This window comes from Azolla caroliniana, unplaced genomic scaffold, assembly GCF_043228905.1.
Source record: "Azolla caroliniana isolate FFs.n. ecotype wild unplaced genomic scaffold, voAzoCaro1.0.p SCAF_20, whole genome shotgun sequence".
Taxonomy (NCBI): domain Eukaryota; kingdom Viridiplantae; phylum Streptophyta; class Polypodiopsida; order Salviniales; family Salviniaceae; genus Azolla; species Azolla caroliniana.
In genome coordinates, this window is record NW_028230455.1 from 11656344 (window position 1) to 11680657 (window position 24314).

At 37.3% G+C, this 24314-nt stretch overlaps 1 protein-coding gene and 1 long non-coding RNA gene across 2 annotated transcripts; one reads left to right on the top strand and one right to left on the bottom strand.

The window, feature by feature from the left end:
* Positions 1 to 4835: 4835 nt before the first annotated feature.
* LOC147851025 (kinesin-like protein KIN-14Q) lies at positions 4836 to 13464 on the top strand. Its single transcript, XM_087335822.1, has 19 exons — positions 4836 to 5135; positions 6523 to 6677; positions 6739 to 6828; positions 7138 to 7414; positions 7510 to 7619; positions 7726 to 7800; positions 7912 to 7980; positions 9285 to 9410; positions 9490 to 9571; positions 9658 to 9753; positions 9844 to 10023; positions 10121 to 10227; positions 10310 to 10488; positions 10607 to 10771; positions 10880 to 11133; positions 11673 to 11836; positions 11926 to 12051; positions 12265 to 12845; positions 12997 to 13464. Exons 1-19 carry the CDS (start codon positions 5015 to 5017, stop codon positions 13007 to 13009), a joined length of 2970 nt encoding a protein of 989 aa, XP_087191948.1. The 5' UTR covers positions 4836 to 5014; the 3' UTR covers positions 13010 to 13464.
* Positions 13465 to 23350: 9886 nt separating this feature from the next.
* LOC147851026 (uncharacterized) lies at positions 23351 to 24314 on the bottom strand. The gene is made up of 2 exons (XR_015531640.1): positions 23833 to 24314; positions 23351 to 23580 (listed from the first exon to the last, which is right to left on the bottom strand). It is a non-coding gene; the product is annotated as an uncharacterized LOC147851026 (long non-coding RNA).

The following is a 24314-nucleotide window of genomic DNA, read 5'->3' on the forward strand; positions in this document are numbered from 1 at the left end:
CATTACAAGTTTGCTTTGTAAGTATATAGTTAGGGAAGGGCATCAAGAAACCTAATTGGCATGCCCATGGGAGGATTGTTGTTTGGATTATTAATGGTCGGTAATGATGAATCATGTCTCCTTGTGTGTGTGTGTGAGAGAGAGAGAGAGTGAGAAAGAGAGTTTGTGCGTACTTGTATTAAGTAGGGCATGTCATATATGTGAGTTTCTTGCATGTGAAGAACTTCAAGAGGGGTTGAACGTAAATTACCATACAGGTGTAGCTGGTGTTGCTATAAGCATCATATTAATAGTATATTACTAATCAATAAACCAAATGAAAGTAAATGAAAGGTGAATAGATTGGATGGAAAAATCTGTTCCACCCAACCACCCCCAACCATGATCAAGACATAGCTAACCTACCACTGACATGCCATACCGACAAATATTAGGATGATTGTACCTTGAAAGATGTAACACGATCATCGCAACGAAAGGCTAGCCCGCATCACCGGTGCCTTAAGACGACAACCTTCTGACACAATGTGTTTGATGAGGGTAGCTAGGTCTTGTATTATACCTCTTCCCATGCCCCTTGAATGGATGTGATTTTCTAAAAGACTCTCCATTCATTGGTTATCAAGATCACGATACCCAATCACATTAGTTCCTTTCTAATATCAATGAAGATACCCTTCAGTTATGTAAATATTAGTGCCCTACATCGCATAGTTATTCTAACCTATGACACATTTTTATTAATTGCTACCTATAGGAGGAACAATTAATCGACGTATATAAGAGAGGTGAAAAAGGGGAGAATAAATAACACAAAGACTATGATAGGGATGGATGTTCTAAACGTTGAGGATCATTTGATTTCTTATATGTCTAAGGTATACAAGTACATTACACCTAAGTAGTGAACTGGTACGAGGATATTCCATGTGGGTGATTATTATTCAAATACCCATATGGTTAAAATATATAAAGACAGGAAATCTCTAGGAAAATTAGAGATTTAAAGTGGATGTAGCTCAGTTGGTAAGGTTGCCCAATGGAGAGCAAGTGGTCTTGGGTTGAACCCCTACATTCCACAGTGGCATCTAGTGAATTAAGAGATATATATGAAGTATATAATAGAGAGGTGCGAAATTAGTATTCAGATCCCAAACAATTCCAAATTTCATTATTAGTTAGTCATGGCAGTATTTTTCAAAAAAAGTTATTATTTACGGAAAAAGAGAGTTAAGTGGGTTGTGTTGTGTCTATTATACGAGACTCGAATGGATCAATGACCATGGCAACAAAAAGGTTGGGTCTCCCAACTATATGTCCTTGATAATACAACGAATACCACAGAGACAACACTTGCTAAGGGACCAAAATGGATATACATGTATGGGTAAGTTAATGAAATCAACAAGATTCAAAATAATGGATAGATAACTACAACAACGAAACACTACACAATAAGGGACGTGGCATAGCCCATTGTAGGGAACAATCTTTGGTTCTTTTAATTCTATGTCCATGTTGTTATGTTGTACACCAACCACCAAGTTAACATCAAAGAAAGAGCAAAATGGATGCAACCATTATCCCAAATTTCGATGGATTGTAACAAAGGTATTCACAAATACCAATGGCAACAATAGTTAATTCTTAAAGACATTATAAAGAGTCAATGAACAACATGACATGATATAGGGTTGTGAATAGATGACAGTTTACCCATACTACATGCAAGTTACGTGATGTTGTAGGTGAACATGCAAAAAGTTTATGTTTGACAAAAGACGTTTATAATGTAATTGCTTATATTGTTTCATTTCATAGTACTTAAAATTTACAACATAAAGGAATGAGTTAATTGTTCCATGCATTAATCAAGACAACACGTTCAACCATGCACAACACACCTTGATACATAAAACTATATTCCTGGTCCTTCTCAACATTCACTGATCCATGTCCCATATAATAACTTGAAATATATGAATGCACAAACAATTCCTTGTGCTGCAAGATTGGGTCCACTAAAATTGACAAGAATGTATCATTATGTTATTCGTTACAATTCAATCTCTATCTTCAATCAAGAATTGGTGTGTCATAAGTGCACCACGATGCTAAGGTGTGTTTCACGAACTTTGGTAGTCGTGACATTTATCTCCTGACTTATGTGATATAAAACTGATGGAACTCCCTATAGCGAGATGCCTACATGAATAACTCACATTCTATAGAAAAATCAAAACAAGCACCAACCATAATTTGATTAACGACTCTTTAGCTCACAAGAGATGCATGCTTGTCAACCACATACTACATTTTTCTTCTTAATACATTGTTAATCTCTCTAATTTGCATAATGGCATAGTTGTAAATTGGGAGCTCTAAGTAAGAGAGATCGTCTCCCGAAGGTTACATGTGACTTGAGGGGTGTTCATTCATGCTTTACAACAATGTGTACATGTTCATGCCCTTAAATGTTGATTGCTCTTGTGCTTGATGTTTCCACTCATAAACTACAAGAAGATTTATTTACTTTTTGTAAAACTGAATGAAACCCTCATACAACATTCAATATTTCTAGCTTTGATGTATATTTTTTATAAGTTTTAAAAAAAGACATGGTTTCCAAATTGTAAATTCTATTGTAGATGAGTTTATGGTATTTTTATAGTCAACTAATAGTTTTTATGTAAAACACTCTAAAATTTCATGAATTTTTTTTATCCTTAGGAAACATTCCTCGATGACCATGGTCTTTTGACTTTTTTTTTTACAGGAGATGGTATATATTCAAACTTTAACATTTTCTCATCCTTCAAGACATTTCTCAAAATTTTAGCAATTATTGCACCACACACATTGAGATCTCTTGCAAGTTTCGGAAATTTTAAAGAGAGAATATGCCATTATATAATGATCTACCATTAAATTAACACTCACCATTGCTTGAACATGCCTTTTATCTCGTATGGTCGTCTAGATTACTTTGACCATAAGCTTTGCTTCTTTCTTTCCAAATCTAGGTGTGGATTAGAGCATGAGATAATGGGCTTAGGTCTTTTTCACCAATGACTAAATTGTAGAAGACGATAAATCCCCATCATCGAAGTCCATATAGGGCAATTATCTCCATGTTTGTACTAAAAAAATTGTAGTAGGAAATGAGTTTTCCAGTTGAATGTATTACAATCCATATTTTATTTGAAGAAATCAAAGCAATAAGGTGAAGGCAACTTTCTTGAAATATGTCTCGAAACAATGATGGAAGGGATGAATGTGGAGAAGAGGAAAGAAGCATGATGAGGCAATGAACAAAGATTATTGACATGGAGAATAAAAGAAGAGGATACACTCTTTCCAATAAATTGACGAATTTTATGAGTTTTAAATAAACAATCACGTTAAGCAAAAAGAAACCAAGCACAATTCCGGAATTATAGGATGCAAATTCAGAAAACAAACTCCGAAGAGCAAACCAATGATGAAAATGTACACAATGAGTAGATCACGAGGGATTGGCTTTTTAAAGATTTATTCTATGGGGTTTAACACCTTCCTCGAAGCATGCAAATAATGCCTATGAATGTTTCAACCCATGTCAGCGTATTCGAATAATGAATGTTGTGATATTAATCGAACAACTCATTGGTATTATACAAGGAGTAACTCAAACATAAGATAATTACTCATTACACTACGATAATTAGAAGAACTATCAAAGTTTTTCTTCCTTCTATAAATTGTCAACTTCCAGATGGTTAAAGTACCAACCATTAGAGATAAACAAATTTAGGAGAACAATTATGTTTAACAAAGAACATCTCATCATTTTGATCGCTTCTCTACATATATTCCGAACGGAATGCGTCGTTAATCCGATCAAAGAACATCTCATCATTCTGCTATGGAAATAGGTTGGATTAACGACGCATTTTCGTTCGGAAAGTATGTAAGGGAAGCAACGAAAGTATTTCGACATAAGAAACCATCAAAATGTTGATCACCACAAAATCAGGGAGAATGGATTTATAAGGTGCACACACTCACACACACACACACGCATGAACATGAATACACACACACACACACACATCTTTGGGAGTTGATCAAGTGAGAAACGGCGAGACATAAATACATGGTGTAATAGAGGTACTCCACGGATGGAGTTGACCTGGGCGAAAGGAAGCTCGTGAAAAGGGGAGCCGAGTGTGTCAGGAAAGCTAAGGGATCAACCCGGAGTTAACAGGCTCGGCCTTGGGAGCCCCGACATGAGGAGGAAGGAAGAGACGGGCGGCCGAGCAAGAGCAAAGGCAGAAAAGAATGGAAGCCCAGGTGCCGGGTGACGGGTTTTGCTTTCTGATGCATCTGGCCTGTGGCCCGGACACTCGTGTCTCGGGCTTGGGACAAGCGAGCGGGCCACGGGCAGGCGACGAGAGCCACACACAATCTCTCTCTCTCTCTCTAGGCCTCTGTGGTTTTGAGGAATGTGTATGTATGATGGGTGGTGGTGGTAGCTGACGTGGACAACGGAGCTGCTGATTCGACATCCGACGTGGCAGGTGAAGCACAGGGCTCATAGGGCTGACGTGGACAACCCTCTCTCTCTCTCTCTCTCTCTCTCTCTTTCTCTCTCCAAAAAAAAATCACTTCTCTCTCTCTCTCTCTCTCTCTCTCTCTCTCTTTCTGTCTGTCTCTGTTCGCTTATCGATCCAATCTTTCTTGGGCGAAGAAGCTTCTCCTGTCATCAGAAGAAGCTTCACCATCGCCATCGCCATTTGCCACAGCTCTCTCTTCGTCCCTCTCTCTTCCTGTTTCTTCTTCTTCTTCTTTTTCTCCGACTGTCATTTAATCCATCACGACCCACATGGCTTTTCCTTGTCCTCTTTGATGAGAAAGCCTCGATCCCATCGCCCGTATCACAGAACAGATCAGATCAACCTCTTTCTTGGCTCGAGTTCGATCCTTCACTCCGAGCTATAAAGAGGGTTTTCTTTCTTTCTTTCTTTCTCTATATATGGTTTACCAGAAGAGCTCTGATGGCATGATGATGATCAGAAATTCCAGCAATTACTTGGCCTCTACTAAAGCCTTTTCCTCAGGAAATGAAGCTTTTCTCAATGCAGAAGACTTAGCAGGTATTTTGATATATATTTATATTTGCATATGTCTTTATCAACATTTTGTACATTTTTTATTATTGCATAATCAATGATTATGAGGCTTCTCCGTGGAGCTCATAAGTCTGTGGATTTGAAATTATTTTGTTCTCAGTTCACTTTTTTCGGTTCTAGATTCTTGTAATGGGTTTTGCACTTTGTTAAACCTCATCAACATAGAACTTTGCAATTTGGTAATTTTTTGCCGCATTTCTTTTATTATCCAAGTTTTATTTCTTAAGAGCTTTGGAATGAGTTTTTATCTCTGTTAACATCATTTAACTCAAGTTTGTGCCTTAGTTTTACTTTTTCTGCTGCTTCTGGTATTGCTGAATGGTGTAATCCATTTCTTTATGCTTTAGATTCTGATAATGGGTTATTCTCTTTGTTAACCTTATTCAAGCATAAGTCTGGGCATTTTGATATTTTTTACTTAGATTCTTGTAATGGCATTGTATTGTATTTTTATCCCAAGCTATTTCTGGCGTGTATTCCTGTAATAGTTGTGTTCTACTTTATAGCTCTAAACTTGGGAATAGAGATCCCCGGCTTAACTTCGTTCCATTTAATCTGATTCTATTACATATTCAATCAATGAGAGGCTTATTTTAAAGCCTCATAGAGCATATTTGTATCTTTTTCTTAGATTTTTGTAATGGTTTTTATTTTTCAAAGCTTGGAACTAAAGAGTGACGTCCTAACTTTTCTTCCTTCACATTTGTTTGCATTTTTTTATGTCATTATTAGTTAACGAGAGGAGTATGTGTTTTTATTGTGCTGATGCATCACAAGTTTTTAAATCTTGGATAATATGTTCTTGTAATTTTTTTATCCTAATTTATTGAACTGAGCTTGCTTCCTTAGATTCTTTATTTTTTCAGCCTCATGCAACATAATTCTGTGCATGTTGATATTTTTGCTCCTTGAAATGAATTTTTAATCAGCATTGATTTAAGGTTTTTATTATTGATTTAAGGTTTTACACTAATGAATGAGTCCATAAAATTTTGGAATGGGCTCTGTAAATATATTGCTTGCTCAGGTTTTTGTACCGTGCATCATACTGATATATTGATTTAGGCTTGGCATTCATTTTGTTAAGCATAAGCATGTACATTTTGATATTTTTGCTTCTTTTTGTAATGGGAATTCTACTTATGTATCACATTAAGTCTGCAAATAGAGTGTCAATTTCTTTTCCTGATTGTGCTACCAATAGTCTTATTTTTTAACCTCGTTCAGCATAAATCTCTGCATTCTGATCTTCTTGTGCTTGTTGTAATGGGTGTTTCTACTAATATGTTTCTCTAAGCTACAAACTAGAGCTAGAAGTTAACGTTGTTCCATCCACCTGGTTCTATCATAGACGAAAGGTTTGAAGCAGCATCATGGTTGCAAAGCATGGTTGGCCCTCTGGACCTTTCAGAAGAACCCTCCGAAGAAGAGCTCAGAATATGTCTAAGAAATGGTCTTGTTTTATGCAATCTCATGAACAAAGTTCATCCGGGAGCTATCCCGAAGGTACAACTAGTGTTGTGTTTCTTGTAAGAATGCTAATCCAAACAATACTAAGGAATCTTAGGCTGTTCAGGTTGCAGGTGAGAATGTGAAGAACTTCATCATAGCTGTGGAAGAAATGAACCTTCCATCATTTGATGCTCCAGATCTGGAGGTCAGGCTGATAACCGTTTTTGTATTTTTTTTGAATCCTACATATAGTGGCCAAATCCAAGATAATTACATTTTCTGCGTATTTCTTATTTTTTGGTACTTTTGATAATATTCCATAATGACAAAGCCCAAGATAATTTATTTTCTGAGTATTTTTTGTGCCTCTTTATCTATAACTAAACAAATTTTTCCATAAATCATCCATAAATTCACAAATAAAAGACTGTGCATCATGTCATCATCTGCACATAATATCTTGCATTATTTGGCCTGGTAAATACCTTTTGAATTATTTTCTCTCCATTTTCAGGGTTGCTCACCTGTGGGTTGGTCAGTCAAATTGGTTGATTGTATTCTCTCTCTCAAGGCATATTATGAGAAAGAGCAAGGTGGAAGGCAAGGTGTCCAGAAGCTCGGGGTTCCATTTAAGACATCAGCTCGAAAACAATTAAACACAAAGCAAAATGTTGGATTTTCATTGTCAGGGGCAGGCAGAACTTCAAAGAATATGCTGGAAGAGCTGAAAGGCTTCTCCAGGAAGACTGGTTTTCCAGAGGATCTAGAGAATTCTTGGGTTAGTTCTGGTGGTAGGTAATTGTGGTATTTGCGGAAACCTTTACAGATACAAATTGGCTTACTTAGATCTATGTTCAAGTGTAGTGTGGGTTTTAATGGCCTTCAGATTCAAGCATTGCATGGGTGCAACATGTGTGTCGGAAGTACGTGGATACCTTTATGGCAAGAAGAAGCAAGAGCTCACGACAAACATCCATCCTAGGAATTCCTGATACTGTGAGTTGCTGAACCATTGCCAAAGCACATTATACTATATAAACATTAGTTTTAACAATAATTGATTATTGCTTTCCTATTTGGATGACTTGTGCACGTTTTGCAGAACATGCCATGTGAAGCACTTCTGAAGTTGGTAATGGCCGTTCTTGATGACAAGAATCCAGACGAAGTAGCAATGGTGGGTTCATATATCATATAGACTTCAGTGAGTCAAGTCATGTTGGTGCATGCATGTCGCAATGGAGGATTTGGTCGATTTAGCTCTAAGTCTCTCACTATATTTCTACAGCTAGTTGAATTCATGCTAAAGAAGGTAATCGAGGAGTTTGGACAAAGGGCTCAATTCGAAGGTGGACATGTAAGAATAGTTGAAAGGAGGTGTTAATGTGTTGAATTATGAAAAGAGATTGCATGGTTTTTCTTACATATTCTATCCTCGGAATAGGTAGGGCACAGACAAATGGGCTGTGGCCAATGTGAAATGTCAAATTTGCATCTTTGATCTAAATGTGTTGAATTATGACAAATGAATGCAAGTGTTGGGTCACATTCTGTCCCCAGAATATGTAGGACATGAGTAAATAGCATGACTACTGCTGAATAGTTGCATCCCCGAACTAAATGTGTTGAATCATGACAAGTGAATGGAGGTGTTGTGCCACATTCTGTCAGAATTCGTAGGACATGAGTAAATAACAGGGCCAATTTTGATGTGAACTTCCCCGTCTCACATGATAGTGTCTCAGTACTGCAGACATGACACGACACAAGCCAAATTCAAATTACTCAACCATGAGGGAGCACATTGTACTCACCTCTTAAGTTATAAACAAATAAGTTCAACAAATAGAAAGATGGTTGTCCCTCCAGGAAAATAATAATCCTTTTGGATGGGATCCGTGGCTGACTATAGGGATATCCGATACATATCTATGGGGTTATGGATGTGTGTGCCAGAGTATCTTGAGGCACACTCTTGCCACAAGAACGGAGGAAAAAAAGTAGAATGAAAGTGCAGACATAGAGGACGGCCAATCCTTATGTATGCTTAAACCCTAAGTTCAGTCTTCAGACCATAGGTATTCAAGACTTTTCATGGACATCCAAGTGCAAATCTGGGTGGTTATCTCTAGTTTTAATATTGGCTCTTAATCAAGGTTATGTGTATGTAGTTGCCATTAACGTTGATATACAAGAGTCCAATAATGATGGTGATCAATCAATGATCACAATGAAGACTTGACGTCCTGTTTAGCTGACACCTTATCCTCTTCAAGTAAGGGTGCATCCAATTGGTAGAAGCCTAATCTCTTACAAGTTATCAAGGCCTATGACACTAGGCAGGTCTGTCTAGAGGTGCCTAGGGATGCAATAATTTATGACATTTTAATTGATTGGGAAATTGTTTTGCTCTTGAGCTCAACCTGATGAACCAGTTATTTAGGCAACTGCTTAACCTCACTCCAACTATGTGTTCATTCATATGCTGGAGGTCTAATCTGTTACAAGATACTAGAGCCCGTCATATTTGACGGGCCTGTCTAGGAATGCCAAGTGATGCAACGAGTTACAGCACACTTATAATAATTGGGAAATTGTTGTGTCCTGGAGCTCAATCTGATGAGGAAGTTTTTCTGGCATACATGATGAATTTTTGTATAGGAGGATTCATATGGAGACTTCCAAGGTTTATGCGTACAGTACAGAAGCTCACATATTTCTAATAATGCTGAAAGCCTTGCTCATCAATATGCATCTAAGTTAGAGCTGCAAAATAAAGAAATTGAGGTGAGCATATTATATATTTAAAAGTCATGTTTAACGATTCAATTGTGGCTTGAATTTTAACTGTTTCTGAAATTCTTAGGAACTGAAACGTGCGTTGGAATCTGCAAAACATCAGCTTCAGAACTTGCAGTTAAGTTGGGAAAAAGAGAAAGAAGCATTGGGTAAGGAGGATTCTTGTGAAATATGAACACAGTGATTGATTTGTACAAAATCAATATAACCTGCAGTTTATTTAACTGATGATTAGATGTTAAAATACACGGCCTTACTCAAGCTGCAGAAGATTACCACAAAGTTGTAGCTGAAAACCGTGAACTCTACAATCAAGTCCAGGACTTGAAAGGTTTCTATTTTTTCCTTTCTTCTTTTAGGTTTCATCAGATCAGAAGCCTGAGTAACATTATCGAAATTTGATAATGGAATAAATCGTCAGGAAACATACGGGTATATTGTAGGGTGAGACCATTCTTGCCTGGTCAGAGAGAAAATCGAAGCACAATAGATTACATTGGTGATAATGGATCTATTATGGTTTCTAACCCTTTAAGGCAAGGGAAAGAGCAACGCAAAACTTTCACTTTCAGTAAAGTGTTTGGACCTTCAGCAGCTCAAGGCAAGCTTTAAGTTATGCATCCACAATTCATGTTTACTGTTGCTATGGCATTTTCGAAAGCCAAGCGTTAATTCCATAAATGATTTTCTATTTCCAGATCAAGTGTTTCTTGATACTCAGCCTCTGATAAGATCTGTACTTGATGGATACAATGTGTGCATTTTTGCATATGGGCAAACTGGATCTGGAAAGACATACACAATGGTATCTCCCTTTCCTCTTCAGTGTTTTGATGCTTTCTGAATTGATGTTGTAAACTCATTTTAATTTATCGCAATGTGTGCAGATGGGGCCGAATAATCTATCTCCGATGGATTGGGGGGTAAACTTCCGAGCATTACATGACCTATTCCTGATTTCACAACACCGACAAGATTTTATGAGATATGAAGTAGGCGTGCAAATGATTGAGATATACAATGAGCAAGTTCGTGATCTTCTCTCCACAGAAAGCAGTAACAAGAAATATCCTCCGAGCATGTGATTTCATGTTTTATTTCTAACACATTTCTTTGAAGATTCCATATGTCTGTTTGAAATTTTGTTCTCTTTGAAGGCTTCATTTTCTTTGACTTCGATCTACACTCGAGATAAGGAATAGCTCTCAACAAAATGGGTTGAATGTTCCTGATGCTAACTTGCTGCCAGTGAACTGCACCGAGGATGTCCTAGAGCTCATGGCAATGGGACATAAAAATAGAGCAGTGGGCTCCACAGCATTAAATGAGCGTAGTAGCCGTTCTCATAGGTATTTAGGGTTTAGGATTAATATGCACATTACTTCACATCAATATGCATACTTTAAGAAGAATAAGAAGAATGACCAATGTGACATTGAATTTTGCAACTTCTGTAGTGTATTGACAGTTCATGTAAAAGGCACTGACCTAGCAACTGGAGGTATTTTACGAGGATGCCTTCATTTGGTTGATCTTGCTGGAAGTGAGAGAGTTGACAAATCTGAAGCAACAGGAGACCGATTGAAGGAAGCTCAGCACATCAACAAATCACTCTCTGCTTTAGGAGATGTAATTGCTGCTCTTGCACAAAAGACTCCTCATGTGCCTTATAGAAACAGCAAGCTGACACAACTTCTCCAAGACTCCTTAGGTAGGTATATATATATATACCTATATAACTATTTAGGCATTCTCAAGGAATCATCTAAGCATATCTCTGGATCACATTGATGGTTTTTCTCAGGACACTTTTTTCTCCTAATAAGAGGTCAATGGCTATTTGCAACAACTAAGGAAAGATAGGGTCTGCTTGTCGTTAAATGGCTTATTTTGCAAGATGTTTGGAAACTCAGGCCATTTTTTGATCACCAAAATTTTTAATAGATTCATCCATTACTAGGATTAAGAAATTACAAGTTACATTTACCAAGAAAAATCTAACTTTTTGGGGAATATCTGAAAAAATGACCCAGGTTCTACTTTTAGGGATTCATAAACTATAAATGAGCCCATCCATTAATTTTTATTATTATCACGATGCTGCAGACCTTTTATCCAGATGAGAAACCTAGGGCAGGGGGGAGCTGAACTTCTGTCCTATGCATTACTGTGAACTCAATTAGGCACTGGTATAATGACCCATACAAGCATATGCTGTGCATTGATGATGGTTTTGCTCTCATTGTTTAGGTGGGCAAGCAAAGACGTTGATGTTTGTACATGTAAGCCCTGATTGCGATTCCTATGGAGAGACAATCAGCACACTAAAATTTGCTGAAAGGGTTTCAACAGTTGAGCTTGGTGCTGCACAATCTAACAAAGAAAGTGGAGAAGTTAAAGACTTGAAGGATCAGGTATATAATCCTTTTTCTGTGAAATCACACTTCCATGGGTGTATTTATATGTAACAGTAGCATTTGAAATTAGGATATTGTTTATTCAGGTAGCTTTCCTCAAAGATGCATTAGTGAAGAAGGATGCAGAATTGGAACGATATCAGAGAGAAAATAGACTGAAAGGCAATGAAAACTCTCTAGATAGATCAAAGAAAGGGAGATTTCCTTTAGAGGTGGGTCATTTTAATGTTCTTTTTTAACAAATCATCGCGTTTGCACATATAAGTTTCTTAAGGTCACTGGTTCTGAAGATCATTGAAACATACCTTAAATAGTATACCTTACTGTATATACTATATTGTACCGTACCCATCATACCAAACTCATACCATAACAAACCATAATTAAAACTTCACATATATTAAATAACATGCCTCATATTGCAGGATCAAGTATGTGATTGGATGAGTCAAAAGCATCTCCCAAACTTCGATTTTGATGTTGTGAATGAGGGCACATCTTCTGAGAGTATTTCCTCTTCAGGCACCACTTCAGAGGTCTTATTTCCCACCTTTCCACCAATAAAGGGTAAGGTCAGACCCAACACTACCTATGATGAATCCGAGCCATCTATTTCACCAAGAACTGCATATGAAAGAATGAGTAAGTTCTCTATTCTGGATCAAGACTATGATGTTATGGATGGGCCATTCAAACGCATTGATGGCCAACATGAAGCAAACAATATGCCTCTATCTCTACATGTCATGGTTTCCAGTAAATCTTTACTGCATGGACATGAAATGAAAAAGAAATCTTCTTTTGAAGAATTCACTGATAATGGCGATAGTTATTACCTGATGGAGGACAGCATTGTGGCCAGACAGAAACATAATGTGTGTGAATCTGGGCAAAAAGATTACATTGGCGAAGATGAAGAGATTATAAGTGATTATACCGAAGTAGAAATGCGGCAACATATGCAACACATTGCAACTGTTGGAAACAGAAGAAAAGGAGATAAGTGGTATACACTCTTGCAAACAACACTTTCGTTACTTTTTTATTTTTACAATTTCTTTTCATCTTTATGGATTTGGCTCTGGCAAACCATCTCTTTCATTATTTGTTTTTTGGCTAATAATGTAAACACGTGTGAGTGGGTTTGGCAATACCAGGAATGGAAATTAAGAGAGAAAGATGAATGCTCGAGTTGAAGTTTGAAGTTCTCATACCTATTCTCATCTGATTTTATCCTCTAAACCATCGACGAAAAATGAGAAGCCAGGTCAATTGTGATTTTCATTGGCAGTTGGGACTCTACCACATCTTATATATAGCGGGTCCTTGCAGTATAGGGAAGGGTGTAAAGACCATGACCCTCAAGCCTGATGATCGGTGAAACAATGTAGAAACTGAGATATATAGAGGGCAAAAGTTGTATAGGAAAGATACGTGAGAAACGTTATTACAAGATTGTCCATTATCAGTCATGCTCTAGGCAATGTGTTTGATTGGAAAGTCTCCTTGAGCTACCTGTAGATTGCCACCGGTGGCTTAGATGTCCGGATATGTTGTATTCTAGATATATTTCTGTAAATTCTGCTCCATAACTCATCCAATTTTGATACATAACACTGTTTATTCGTCCCATTTTTCCATCTTATTGAGCTCAAACAATTTGTATGTGATTTATTTTTCAGTTGTCTTTATTGAAAATTTTGGGGTAGTGTGATGCCACCTATGCAATGTCCTATGACAACGATTCAATTAAAAATGGAATTAGCAAAGTCAAGCTCTATTGTTGCTATACAAGGTAGGGAAGTTCAGCAAAATGCATGTATGATATGTAATGTGATTGTTGCAAATGAACATAATTGGATTTGATCATTTGTAAAATCGAAAGTTAAGCTTGCAAAGTCAAATTCTATTGTAGCTATACAAGGTAGGAAAGTTCAGCGAAATGCATGTATGATATGTAATATAATTGTTGCAGATGAACATGATTCGATTCGAAACAATGATTTTTTAAAGATGTAGTTAAGTGTGCAAAGCAAAGTATGTCAGAATGGTGAACCCCGATGATGACAAATTTGATCAACTACTCACTATTTAGTCCTCTTGTTAGGCATCAAGTTATACATGTATTATCATTTCCTATCTACATATTCTTTCAACTCTTCTAAACTTCATGCAGGTCTACTAGCTAGTTGATCCTACATTGGCTTGCTTGTAAACTTTGACTTGCACAATCAAGTACTCACAAATGCCTATTGTCTGAGTACAATCAATTTTGGCCTTAGAAGACGTCAATATATCTTTCTTTCTTTCTTTCTTTTTGTATATGTATTGCTTGTTTTCATTGGAGGGATTTTCCTCAGGCTATCTAGATGTGAGTTGATCCTACATTTGCTTACTTGTTAAATTCAACTTGCACAATCAAGTACTCACAAATACCTAGTGTGTTCTCTATTTATGGATTGCTTGTTTCCATACGTGGGATTATCCTCAAGGTATCTACATGAGTTTGTGTTAGTTATGTGATTTTGGTACAACTGCCTTAAATCATGCTTGACTTGATTTGATGCAAACATAAAAATAAAACATGTGGCTTGCTTTGTAGATAAACAAATAGCACCATAGCTTTAGCATGACAACTTGGGGCATATTCCATCAAATTTGACACTTATTGTATAGAATCAAGGTGTTCTCCACAGGTTATATCTCATGAACATTCTAAAAAAAAGTTAGGACCAAGCACTGTTGTTTTCCATTCAAGTTTTAACTTGAAGGAATTGATTTTGATTAGGATCAATAACAAATTAATGAATGAAGATTGAAGAATATAGAATTTTAACAGATTGATGAAGATTTTATTTCCGCATCCAACCTTAAAGACCCATTATTACGCTCACTTTGATTACACAATCATTCCTAACAATCATTCTCAACTCATTATTTTTCTTTTGTTTCAAAGACAAAGGATTTTGATTAATACAAAAAGAAGGGAAGAATATATAAAATGTCTTTTAAGAGACCAAAATGACATCTAAGACTAAAAAATATGTCATATCTTACAATGTTGTCTCCTCTTTGAGAACAAACCAAAATAAATGTAACTACATAAAAGTAAATAAAAATAAAATTGATTATTGAATCCATTTATCTAGACATATAAGACATTGGTTCACAAAACTTGTGTTTACGCACATGAAAATTGTTATTCCATGGGATGTTGTAATATCTTGATCCAGAGCTCACTTGTGTATCCATTGGTTAACTTATAGCATTAGAAGTGATGGGGCTAAAGAAACTTGTAATTGTTACTGGTTGTCAATTAATAACTTCTCCTTGTGTCTATGTAGTTCCAACAAGAATAGTCCCAAGCACCATTCATCGATTCTATTACCTTGTATGTTGAACCAAAGCCTTGGTTAAAGAGGCAATAATATGCCCCTCTTATTTCATAAAAACAAATATAATGGAAAACATAACCTTTTATATATTCTACTCCTTGATTGTCTACATTTGGCACATTCTTTCTTCCAAAGGTGTGCATGCAGATCTTCCTAAATATTTGATTGATGCGAATAGGTCCATCATTGCCCTATCACACTTCCAAGAGCATGCAATTGATGCATATCCATATAAGAGGACTTGAAGATGAATCCATCCTCAATGGGTTTAAATAGTGTAACGGGTTGTGTGGTCAAATACAACGGTGGCGGAAATAAAAATCACTAATTAAGCAATAGAGAAAGACGGATAGATAGATATTTTTTAGTGTCCATAGAGAGGCGAATATTGACACATAGGACCTAAGCATAAAAGTTATATTGACGTGTCTCCTTCCTAAGAAGAGATATCGCTACTTTTGAAGTAGCAAGTCGTGGTGTGAATAAGGCATACACATATTAGGTCAACCTTCTATGTGTTCTCTTTAGTATGATACTCAAGTGATCACCCCCTCTTAATATATATATATAATATCACCATAACTTTCACGAATTGCACTATATGGAGAACATGAGAAGTAGGAGAAGAGGGGTTTAAGCTTCCGGCAAGATGAATTGAGTGGACGGGTCGAGACCGCAGCTAACACCGATGGCTTCAACGCCACAAGTAGGGGTAGAGTTCTCAAGCCACTTTGTTCTCTCTTTGAGTGATCAACGTTTGAGCTTGTTAAATCCACTCTCCAAAGCCTCTCATCAAAGTGCTTTAAACACAAAAGACAACAAAGAGCAAGTAGATGAAAAAGAGTAGTGCCCAAAACGCATAAGAGCTTGTAGGAGACTAAAATGCCAAAAATCCCTTCAGGGCAAAATGTGCTCCCTTCCCCTCATTTATAATTAAAGACCCTATATGTGTTAATGCTAACTCCGTCTCAATTAATATCATAGATTACAATACACATACAAAAAGAGGAGTACTTAAAGTATAGTTAATTATCACTTAATCTTAATCATTCTAATCACTTAAGTGGAAGATTAAATAAATGAGAAGAGAACTCAAGTTTAGGTTATCAGCTGAAAGAAAGAAGAGTTACGTAGGTCACTCTTGGTGACTTACATAGCATTTGACAATGAGGTTTGGCCCCTTTTATGTTGGGATGGCCCTTTGGCCAAGAGCTTTCAAGGGAGTTTTGTTCAATTCCCCTTTTTCCGAACATTTCCAATGAGTTTGATGTCTACGCCATTGTCGTTGTCTTCACGATTCACGTTACATACAATGAGTAATTATCAATAATATTAATTGGTCGTGGTTCTTGAAATCGTTATGTAGGCACATTGTCTTCTAAAAGCACTAAGGCTCATATCCATGAGAATGTCGAGCACAGAATGTATGGAACACCAAGGGCTTGTTATGTTTCTTCGAGGTATCTGTAGGATCACATGTATACCATCATTTCCACAATCACTTTAGTTTATCAAGGTTTATAGACAAACCTTTGTTTGTTCAAAATGATTTAGATGCATTTAGATGTCTTTGTAGTTCCTACAAAGATCTCGAGACCAACATTATGTCATTGAAAAATAGTAATATCTCTATGAATATACCCGCTAAGCATGAGAGAGAGAGAGAGAGATTGCAAGGATTAATATAGTTGCATGAACAAATTTTGTCACGAAAGGGTGGAATGAGGCTAAGTACTAAGAGAGAGCGAGAGCATAAGCAAGATCACAAGATTGTCATGAACAAGTAGACAAGGCTCAATATTAAGAGATAACGAGAGAGAGCGAGAGCATAAGCAAGATCACAAGATTGTCATGGACAAGTAGACAAGGCTCAATATTAAGAGATAGAGATAGAGAGAGAGAGAGCATAGACAAGTGAACAAGCAAGAGAGAGAGAGAGAGAGAAAGAGAGAGAATAGATAAATGAACAAGAACTGAATTATGCTTTCGTAACTGGTGTTGTTCACCTTGACTGTAATCAATGTGCACCCCAGTATCTATACAAGAATGTGGAGGTATGCATGAAAGCTAGAAGACTTCTAGAGAGTGCATGAAGATGCATTCTCTAGAAGGTTCTTGAAAGTTCTAGTGATCAATCTATAATGAAATAAGTTGAATATTATACAATACAATAATGCATAGATGGATGTAGCTCAATTGGTAAGGTTGCCCAATAAGACCAGAAGGTCATGGCTCCCATGTTGTTTCAGAGATCGGGTACCCTTTCCAGAGGACAAGGTATTGAAGCTGGCAACGGAAGAGACAAGAGTCGACCTCATATTCTTCTCTGATTGAGAACTGGATTGGTGGTGGAGGAGAAGGGTGTCGACCGAGGATTTCAAATATATGGTGAGGTTTCAGAAGGGAGACATGGAATGCATTATGAATACGGAAGTGGGAGAGACGAGAGTCGAGAATTTGGTCAACCTTGTATTCTTGTCCGGTTGAGAGCTGGATTGATGGTGGAGGAGAAGGGTGTCGGCCGGGGATTTCAAATATATGGTGAGGTTTCAGAAGGGAGACATGGAATACATTATGAATACAGAAGTGAGAGAGACGAGAGTCGAGAATTTGGTCGACCTCATATTCTTCTCCGGTTGAGAGTTGGATTGGTGGTGGAGGAGAAGGGTGTCGATCGGGGATTTTGAGATATATGGTGAGGTTCCAGAAGGGAGACATGGAATACATTATGAATACGGATGATTGGGTAAATTGCTGAAAGTAGATGATTTACTATGGTATCAACAAATGCTACTTATCAAAAGTTGATTGACAAACATAAGTGGATGGAAGAAAGGTTTATAAAGGTATAGAGATATTCTTATTTGGATTGTGGAATTGAAGAGTTTGATTGGTTGAAAATAGGAAATTTACTATGTTATCAGCAAATGCTACTTATCACAAGCTGATTGACTTACATAAGTAAATGGAAGAAAGAGTAATAAACGAATGGGGTTTTTGTAAGCCCATTAATTGGTGCTTTCATGTGATCATGTCAAGTTGGTGTTCTCGATTAATGCTAAGGGCTACAATATTAATTTGTAGACTTATGCTTGAAATTTTATCCTTAGAGGATGCATTAAACAAAACAAAGATTGCTAATGGAATGTGCATCTTTTATTTAGTGGAATTGGAACATAATAGACATAAATTATTTTATGCTCGATAACTAGAATGGTTTGGAGGTGCTGCAATTTAGTGTAGATATCTTTGAAGGGAGTAAGGCTATCTCCATTCTATTGGGGTTTTGAACATTTCGAAAACAATGGAGGAATGCCCCATAATATGAATCATACGCACCATTCGTGCATTCGCATTCGCAAACATTCTGATCATTCGCGTAAGAAAAACACCCTCAAAGTAGGGTAAATACCATACTTTTGCACTCATTATTTATTATAAGGTACTTTTTTTAGGGTAAGAAAGTTATGGTAAAAAGTGTAACAAAAAACAACAAAATAATGTTTTAATAACATACGCATTCATTTGCACGTTTTTAAGGTATGAAAACAAATGTTTGGGCTAACGAACACGAATATGACATACTATGGGATGATGTCCCATTTTCAAATTTATTTTTTGAGTTCTAGAGGTTTGGGGGGCTATGGTTCAATTGGAATATGAAGAATGCCTTTAGATTTTATTCGCAAGCTAGGGCGAAGAAATATGTGGCAAAGTTAAAATGGCTTCTTTTGTGGCACTCGACAATGAATCACGGAATCTCAACCATAAAGGGAGTCAATTGGTGCATAGGGTAGGATTGAATTCATAGTATTTAGATCTCCAAAGCTTTACAATTTTTTGCAAGTTAGTCATGGTGGTGACTTTTCTTTCGTAATGAAAGACATTATTTACTATGAGAGAGAGAGAAAGAGAGAGAATTTGTTTTTATCTTGGTTCGATATAACATCAAGAATAAAGGACATGAACATGACTTCCTCACAAACTCTAGGAGACATTGATATGGGAACAATTGCTCCAACAAAAAGCAACCTTATGTTAGAATGTAATTGTGCAAGAGAAGAATTTGGGAGCTCTAAGATACTCAAGGATATTGACAAAATCACTAAGAAAATATTGACATATGTTGAGGCAATACATGAAGACAAGATTCATAAGGATATTCATAATTGGGATCATCTATGGGGGATTGCCAACACCTTGTTTTATATTATGGAAGAAAATGAAAATGAAGCAAAAGAAAGCATGATGTGAAAGTTCATCCTAAGGTAATTTTGCAATCCTTTGATGTATTCTACGATCGTGCAATTATATTATTATTTACTCCAATTCATAAATTTGATTAACAATGGTTGAACACAATTGTATCACCGAATTGTGTTGAGAATATATAAAGGCCGCTGAGGGTTTTATGATCTCGTATTCTATTCCCTTGAACATCGAAGTACATTGTTGGATAAAGTTCATGTGGTCTTTGATAAATGGTTAGTGCATGTAATGCAATGGTCCTATCACTATGTAGTGGACTATCATACTTTGTTGAAACTAGAATGCCTCATCTGGGTAAATATTGGATTGTAAAAATGTGTTTTTATGGCCCCTTTTACAAGAGTTTGTATGTTGTGGAATACTAGCCGTAAGAGGCTAGAATCGGTGCATATGATCAAAGATGGTATAAAAAGACTTTGTTAAAATTTGAAGTGAGAGACGTTTGGGGGTCATTACATTGGATGTGGTGAATGGAGCACATTATGGCGGAAATTGGAATGCCAATATCGTTGTTCATCGGCTTTGGAAGTTCGTAATGAAAGGAATGGTAAGAAAAGAGTTGGGAGACATGTTGGTATGTCAAATATTGTGGTAAGAAAGAAACCCCTCTTAAAGGTTTTTGGCCTAAGAATAAGGGAAATCAATCTATAGGTTTAATATTTATGAGTTTGTTGTTGATAAAGATTGGCATTATGTAAAGGGTAAGTCGAAGGAGAAATCACTACTTGGCTAGGAGGGTCCTCAAAAAGCTCATTGGCAACCACAATTTAGAAATAAGGGATCACCCCTTCAACTTCAATTTCATTCGTTGGGATAGGTTGTAAATCCATGGCACCCTCGAGGTTTTCATCAAGTAGGAGGACCTCAACAAAGGTTTTTGTAGACGGTTCTAAGGACGTGGCAACAATCGACATTGTACAACTTTTGATGTGGCACTAATTGATGGCAGATGAGGTAGCACAGGGTAGCAGGTAAGGAGCATGGAATTGAGCTCAATCCTTCACGGACTTTAAGCACATTAGCACCTTGTTCAACCCACCAATATTTGGACTTAATCCAAAAATCAAGTGAACTAGTGCCCAAATTCAAGGAATGCGATCACTACTCACACTTGAGCATGAGAATGCACACACACACACACTCACTCACTCACAATTGCATACATTCAATTTATTTATACAATGTTAAACACCACCTATATTAATTACAACTAATGTTATTCATTGAATTCATACATCCTCGCCAAACCATCGAAAGGAAAGGAGCATTCAAGGTCTAGAGACATGAAACCACTCCATCCTCTCTAGTTTAGTCGATGGTGGTCCCAGTCATGTTTCACATTCACGTGTGTATCTTTGCAATGGTGGCCTTCTATATGATGTGAGATTCATGACAAGGAGCTCAAAAACCACTTCGAATGGGTGTTCCTACAACCTAAATTCTTTGGTTATTTTGAAGTTGTATTTTGAGGTGTTAGGTCTATTACATGCTTGGAGAATGCAAACAACCATATAGGCTCTCAATGCCCAAGTTAGGAGATTAAAGAGGTGATATGATGAAGTTTTTGACATTGGAAACTTTTCGATCTCTTAGTGAGGTAATTGAGAGGTAATTTGGAGTAATAGTTTTTTATATTGGAAACCTTCGACCATCATTGTTCCCTAGTTCCCCATCATGTTAGGATAGTGACTTGGTCTATGATGATTTTAGTGTCATAGGATCAGAGGGACACAAAAGAGGTCTCTGTCTATAGACTAGTGGATGTATCAATATGAGAAAAAACGTGCACACACACGCGCGTGTGTGTGTAAGAGAGAGAGTGAGATTATATTATCGTCTTCGGAGGTCAAATATGACCTATGAGACCAAAAAAATTACATTGAGAGAGAGAGAGTGAGAGAGGAGTGATACTTAGTTCAATTCACTAATGTGGGCATTGTAAGTGTAGGGAAGAGATACAAGGTACAACAAAGAAGTGCATCAAAAGTAAGGATTTGAACCCATGATCTTTGTCTTGGTGGAGAGAGAGGCGGAGAAAGAAAGAATGAATGATATATTACCGTCTTCTAAGACCAAAATTGACCTATGAGACAATTGGTTACAACAAAATGGGATGTGTAACCCTAAACCCTAAACCCTAAACCCTAAACCCTAAACCCACTCATCAAAAACCTAAGTGGGCAATTGTAATTGTGGAAAAGAAACGTGTGGTATAAGCAAAAATGTGTGCATAAGTCCGGATTTGAAACCATGACATTATCCTTTCACTCATGTGGGCATTGTAATTGGGGAGAAGAAATACGTGGTATAAGCAAAAGATGTGCGCGTAAGTCCGGATTCGAAACCATGACCTTGTCCTGATGAGAGACAACATTTAGGGTTTTTGAGTTCCCTTGTGCAACCATGATAATGAGTCTTTGCAGCCCCTTGACTCACACAAGCATTCCACCATGAAAGCTTCGAAAAAGATGCATGAGACATATGGAAGCTTTCCACAAGACAGGAAATAGGCAAAAATGGAAACTTACCCAATTACCATGGAAAAATCTTCCATCTCTCTCTCTCTCTCTCTCTCTCTCTCTCTCTCTCTCTCTCTCTCACTCCAAGGTCAAGGTCAAGACCAAGGTCAAAGGTTAAAGGTCTTGACTCACACAAGCATTCCACCATGAAAGCTTCGAAAAAGATGCATGAGACATATGGAAGCTTTCCACAAGGCAGGAAATAGGCAAAAATGGATACTTACCCAATTACCCTGGAAAAATCTTCCATCTCTCTCTCTCTCTCTCTCTCCAAGGTCAAGGTCAAGACCAATGTCAAAGGTCAAAGGTCTTGACTCACACCGGCGTTCCACCATGAAAGCTTCGAAAAAGATGCATGAGACATATGGAAGCTTTCCACAAGACAGGAAATAGGCAAAAATGGAAACTTACCCAATTACCATGGAAAAATCTTCCATCTCTCTCTCTCTCTCTCTCCAAGGTCAAGGTCAAGACCAAGGTCAAAGGTTAAAGGTCTTGACTCACACAAGCATTCCACCATGAAAGCTTCGAAAAAGATGCATGAGACATATGGAAGTTTTCCACAAGACAGGAAATAGGCAAAAATGCAAACTTACCCAATTACCATGGAAAACTCTTCCATATCTCTATCTCTCTCTATCTCTCTCTCTCTCTCTCTCCAAGGTCAAGGTCAATACCAAGGTCTAAGGTCAAGGTCAAGGTCAAGTATGAATGTATACATATATGTACAGATATGAGAGGAGAGGAGCCAATTATCATCACCATGGAAGTTACCAATTTCTGTGGCACAAGGGTTATCTTTGAGAAGACAGAAACACACAGAGAAAAAGGATTTGCTTTCTCCTGCTTCCATTGCTATGTCAGAAAGGTTTTAGTGTTATGTCAGAACAAAATATGCATATACACATGTCTGCAGATCTGAGGTAAGAATAGACATTTTATCACCATGAAAGGTTCCATTTTTGTCTGAGGAAATTTGATCTACAAGAGAGAAGACATTGAACACACCTCTTTCTTCTCTCTGCTTTCCTCATCTTTCCTCTTTCTTCTGAAGAAAGCCTAAGATGAAGATCTGAGATGAGAATATTATACAATTATCACCATGAAAGCAATATTTGTCTGATCAGAAGGCTTTACCTGTGAGTGAGGAAAGACATGACTTCACCACAGAATATCTATGAGAAGAAAAGAACAATATACCTCTTATTCCTTCTTGCTTATGAAGATCTGAGATGAGAAGATACATGAATCACCATGAAAGCACAGGTACCATATTTGTCTGATAAGACAGCTTAGCTATTAGTACGGTAAGACATGAATTTACCACATATAGGCACAAATCTGTTCGCTCTTCTTTCTTCCTTCATCTTCTGGAAATCAGATAAGCAACTTATGAAAGCAATATCTGGCTTTTTTTCTATCTGATCAGAATGCGTTCTCCTCCTTCGGTTTCCTTATTATTCGTCAATCAGCTTCTGAAGGCACTTGAAAGAGCTTGCCGCGACATATCTATGGTCATCTGATGACTTTCCTCGGTGAAGCTTCGATATGGTTTCTTCTGCAAAGAACAGTTTCGAAGGAGAAAGGTTATGACAAGAGCCACGGTCCATGTCATGATGAGAGAAACCATGTACGTGAAGAGTATTGTGAGAAGCACGGAGATGAGGAGACAGCAGAGAAGGAAATACAGTGAAGAAGCAGAGAAATGCAAGAGATGGAGGTAGACATGTGATGCAAGAAGCAAGAAGAGAGACAGAGTCAAACAAGGGAAAAGAAACGAAGAAGAAGGGGAGCAAAAGAAGGAATTCACCATAGCTTCTTCTTCTTCTTCTTCTTCTTCTTCTTCTTCTTCTTCTTCTTTCTTCTTAAAAGCTTATCTTTATAATCCTTACTGATTCAGTTCTTCCTCTGAAGATGAGGAATTCGCCATAGCTTCTTCTTCTTCTTCTTCTCCGATTTCTCATTCAGGTTTAAACTTTAAAGGATGGAGACACAGATAATTCAGCAAGGAAATACAAAAGAAAAAGAGGAGGAGAGAAAAATGGCCATAGGAGCTGTAAAGAAGGAGATGGGAGGAAGCAATGAAGGTCGCCAATGATCTGAAGCTTACAAGCTTATTGTGATCTGCTTATGCATCATCATCAATGATCTTCATCTTCATCTTCATCTTCATCTTCATCATCATCATCATCTTCTTCTTCTTCTTCTGCTTTTTCTTTTTCTGCTTTTTCTTTCCCTTTCCCTTACCCTAGGGCCTACTCCCAAGCCCACATGGAGGAGGAAGAATCAAAA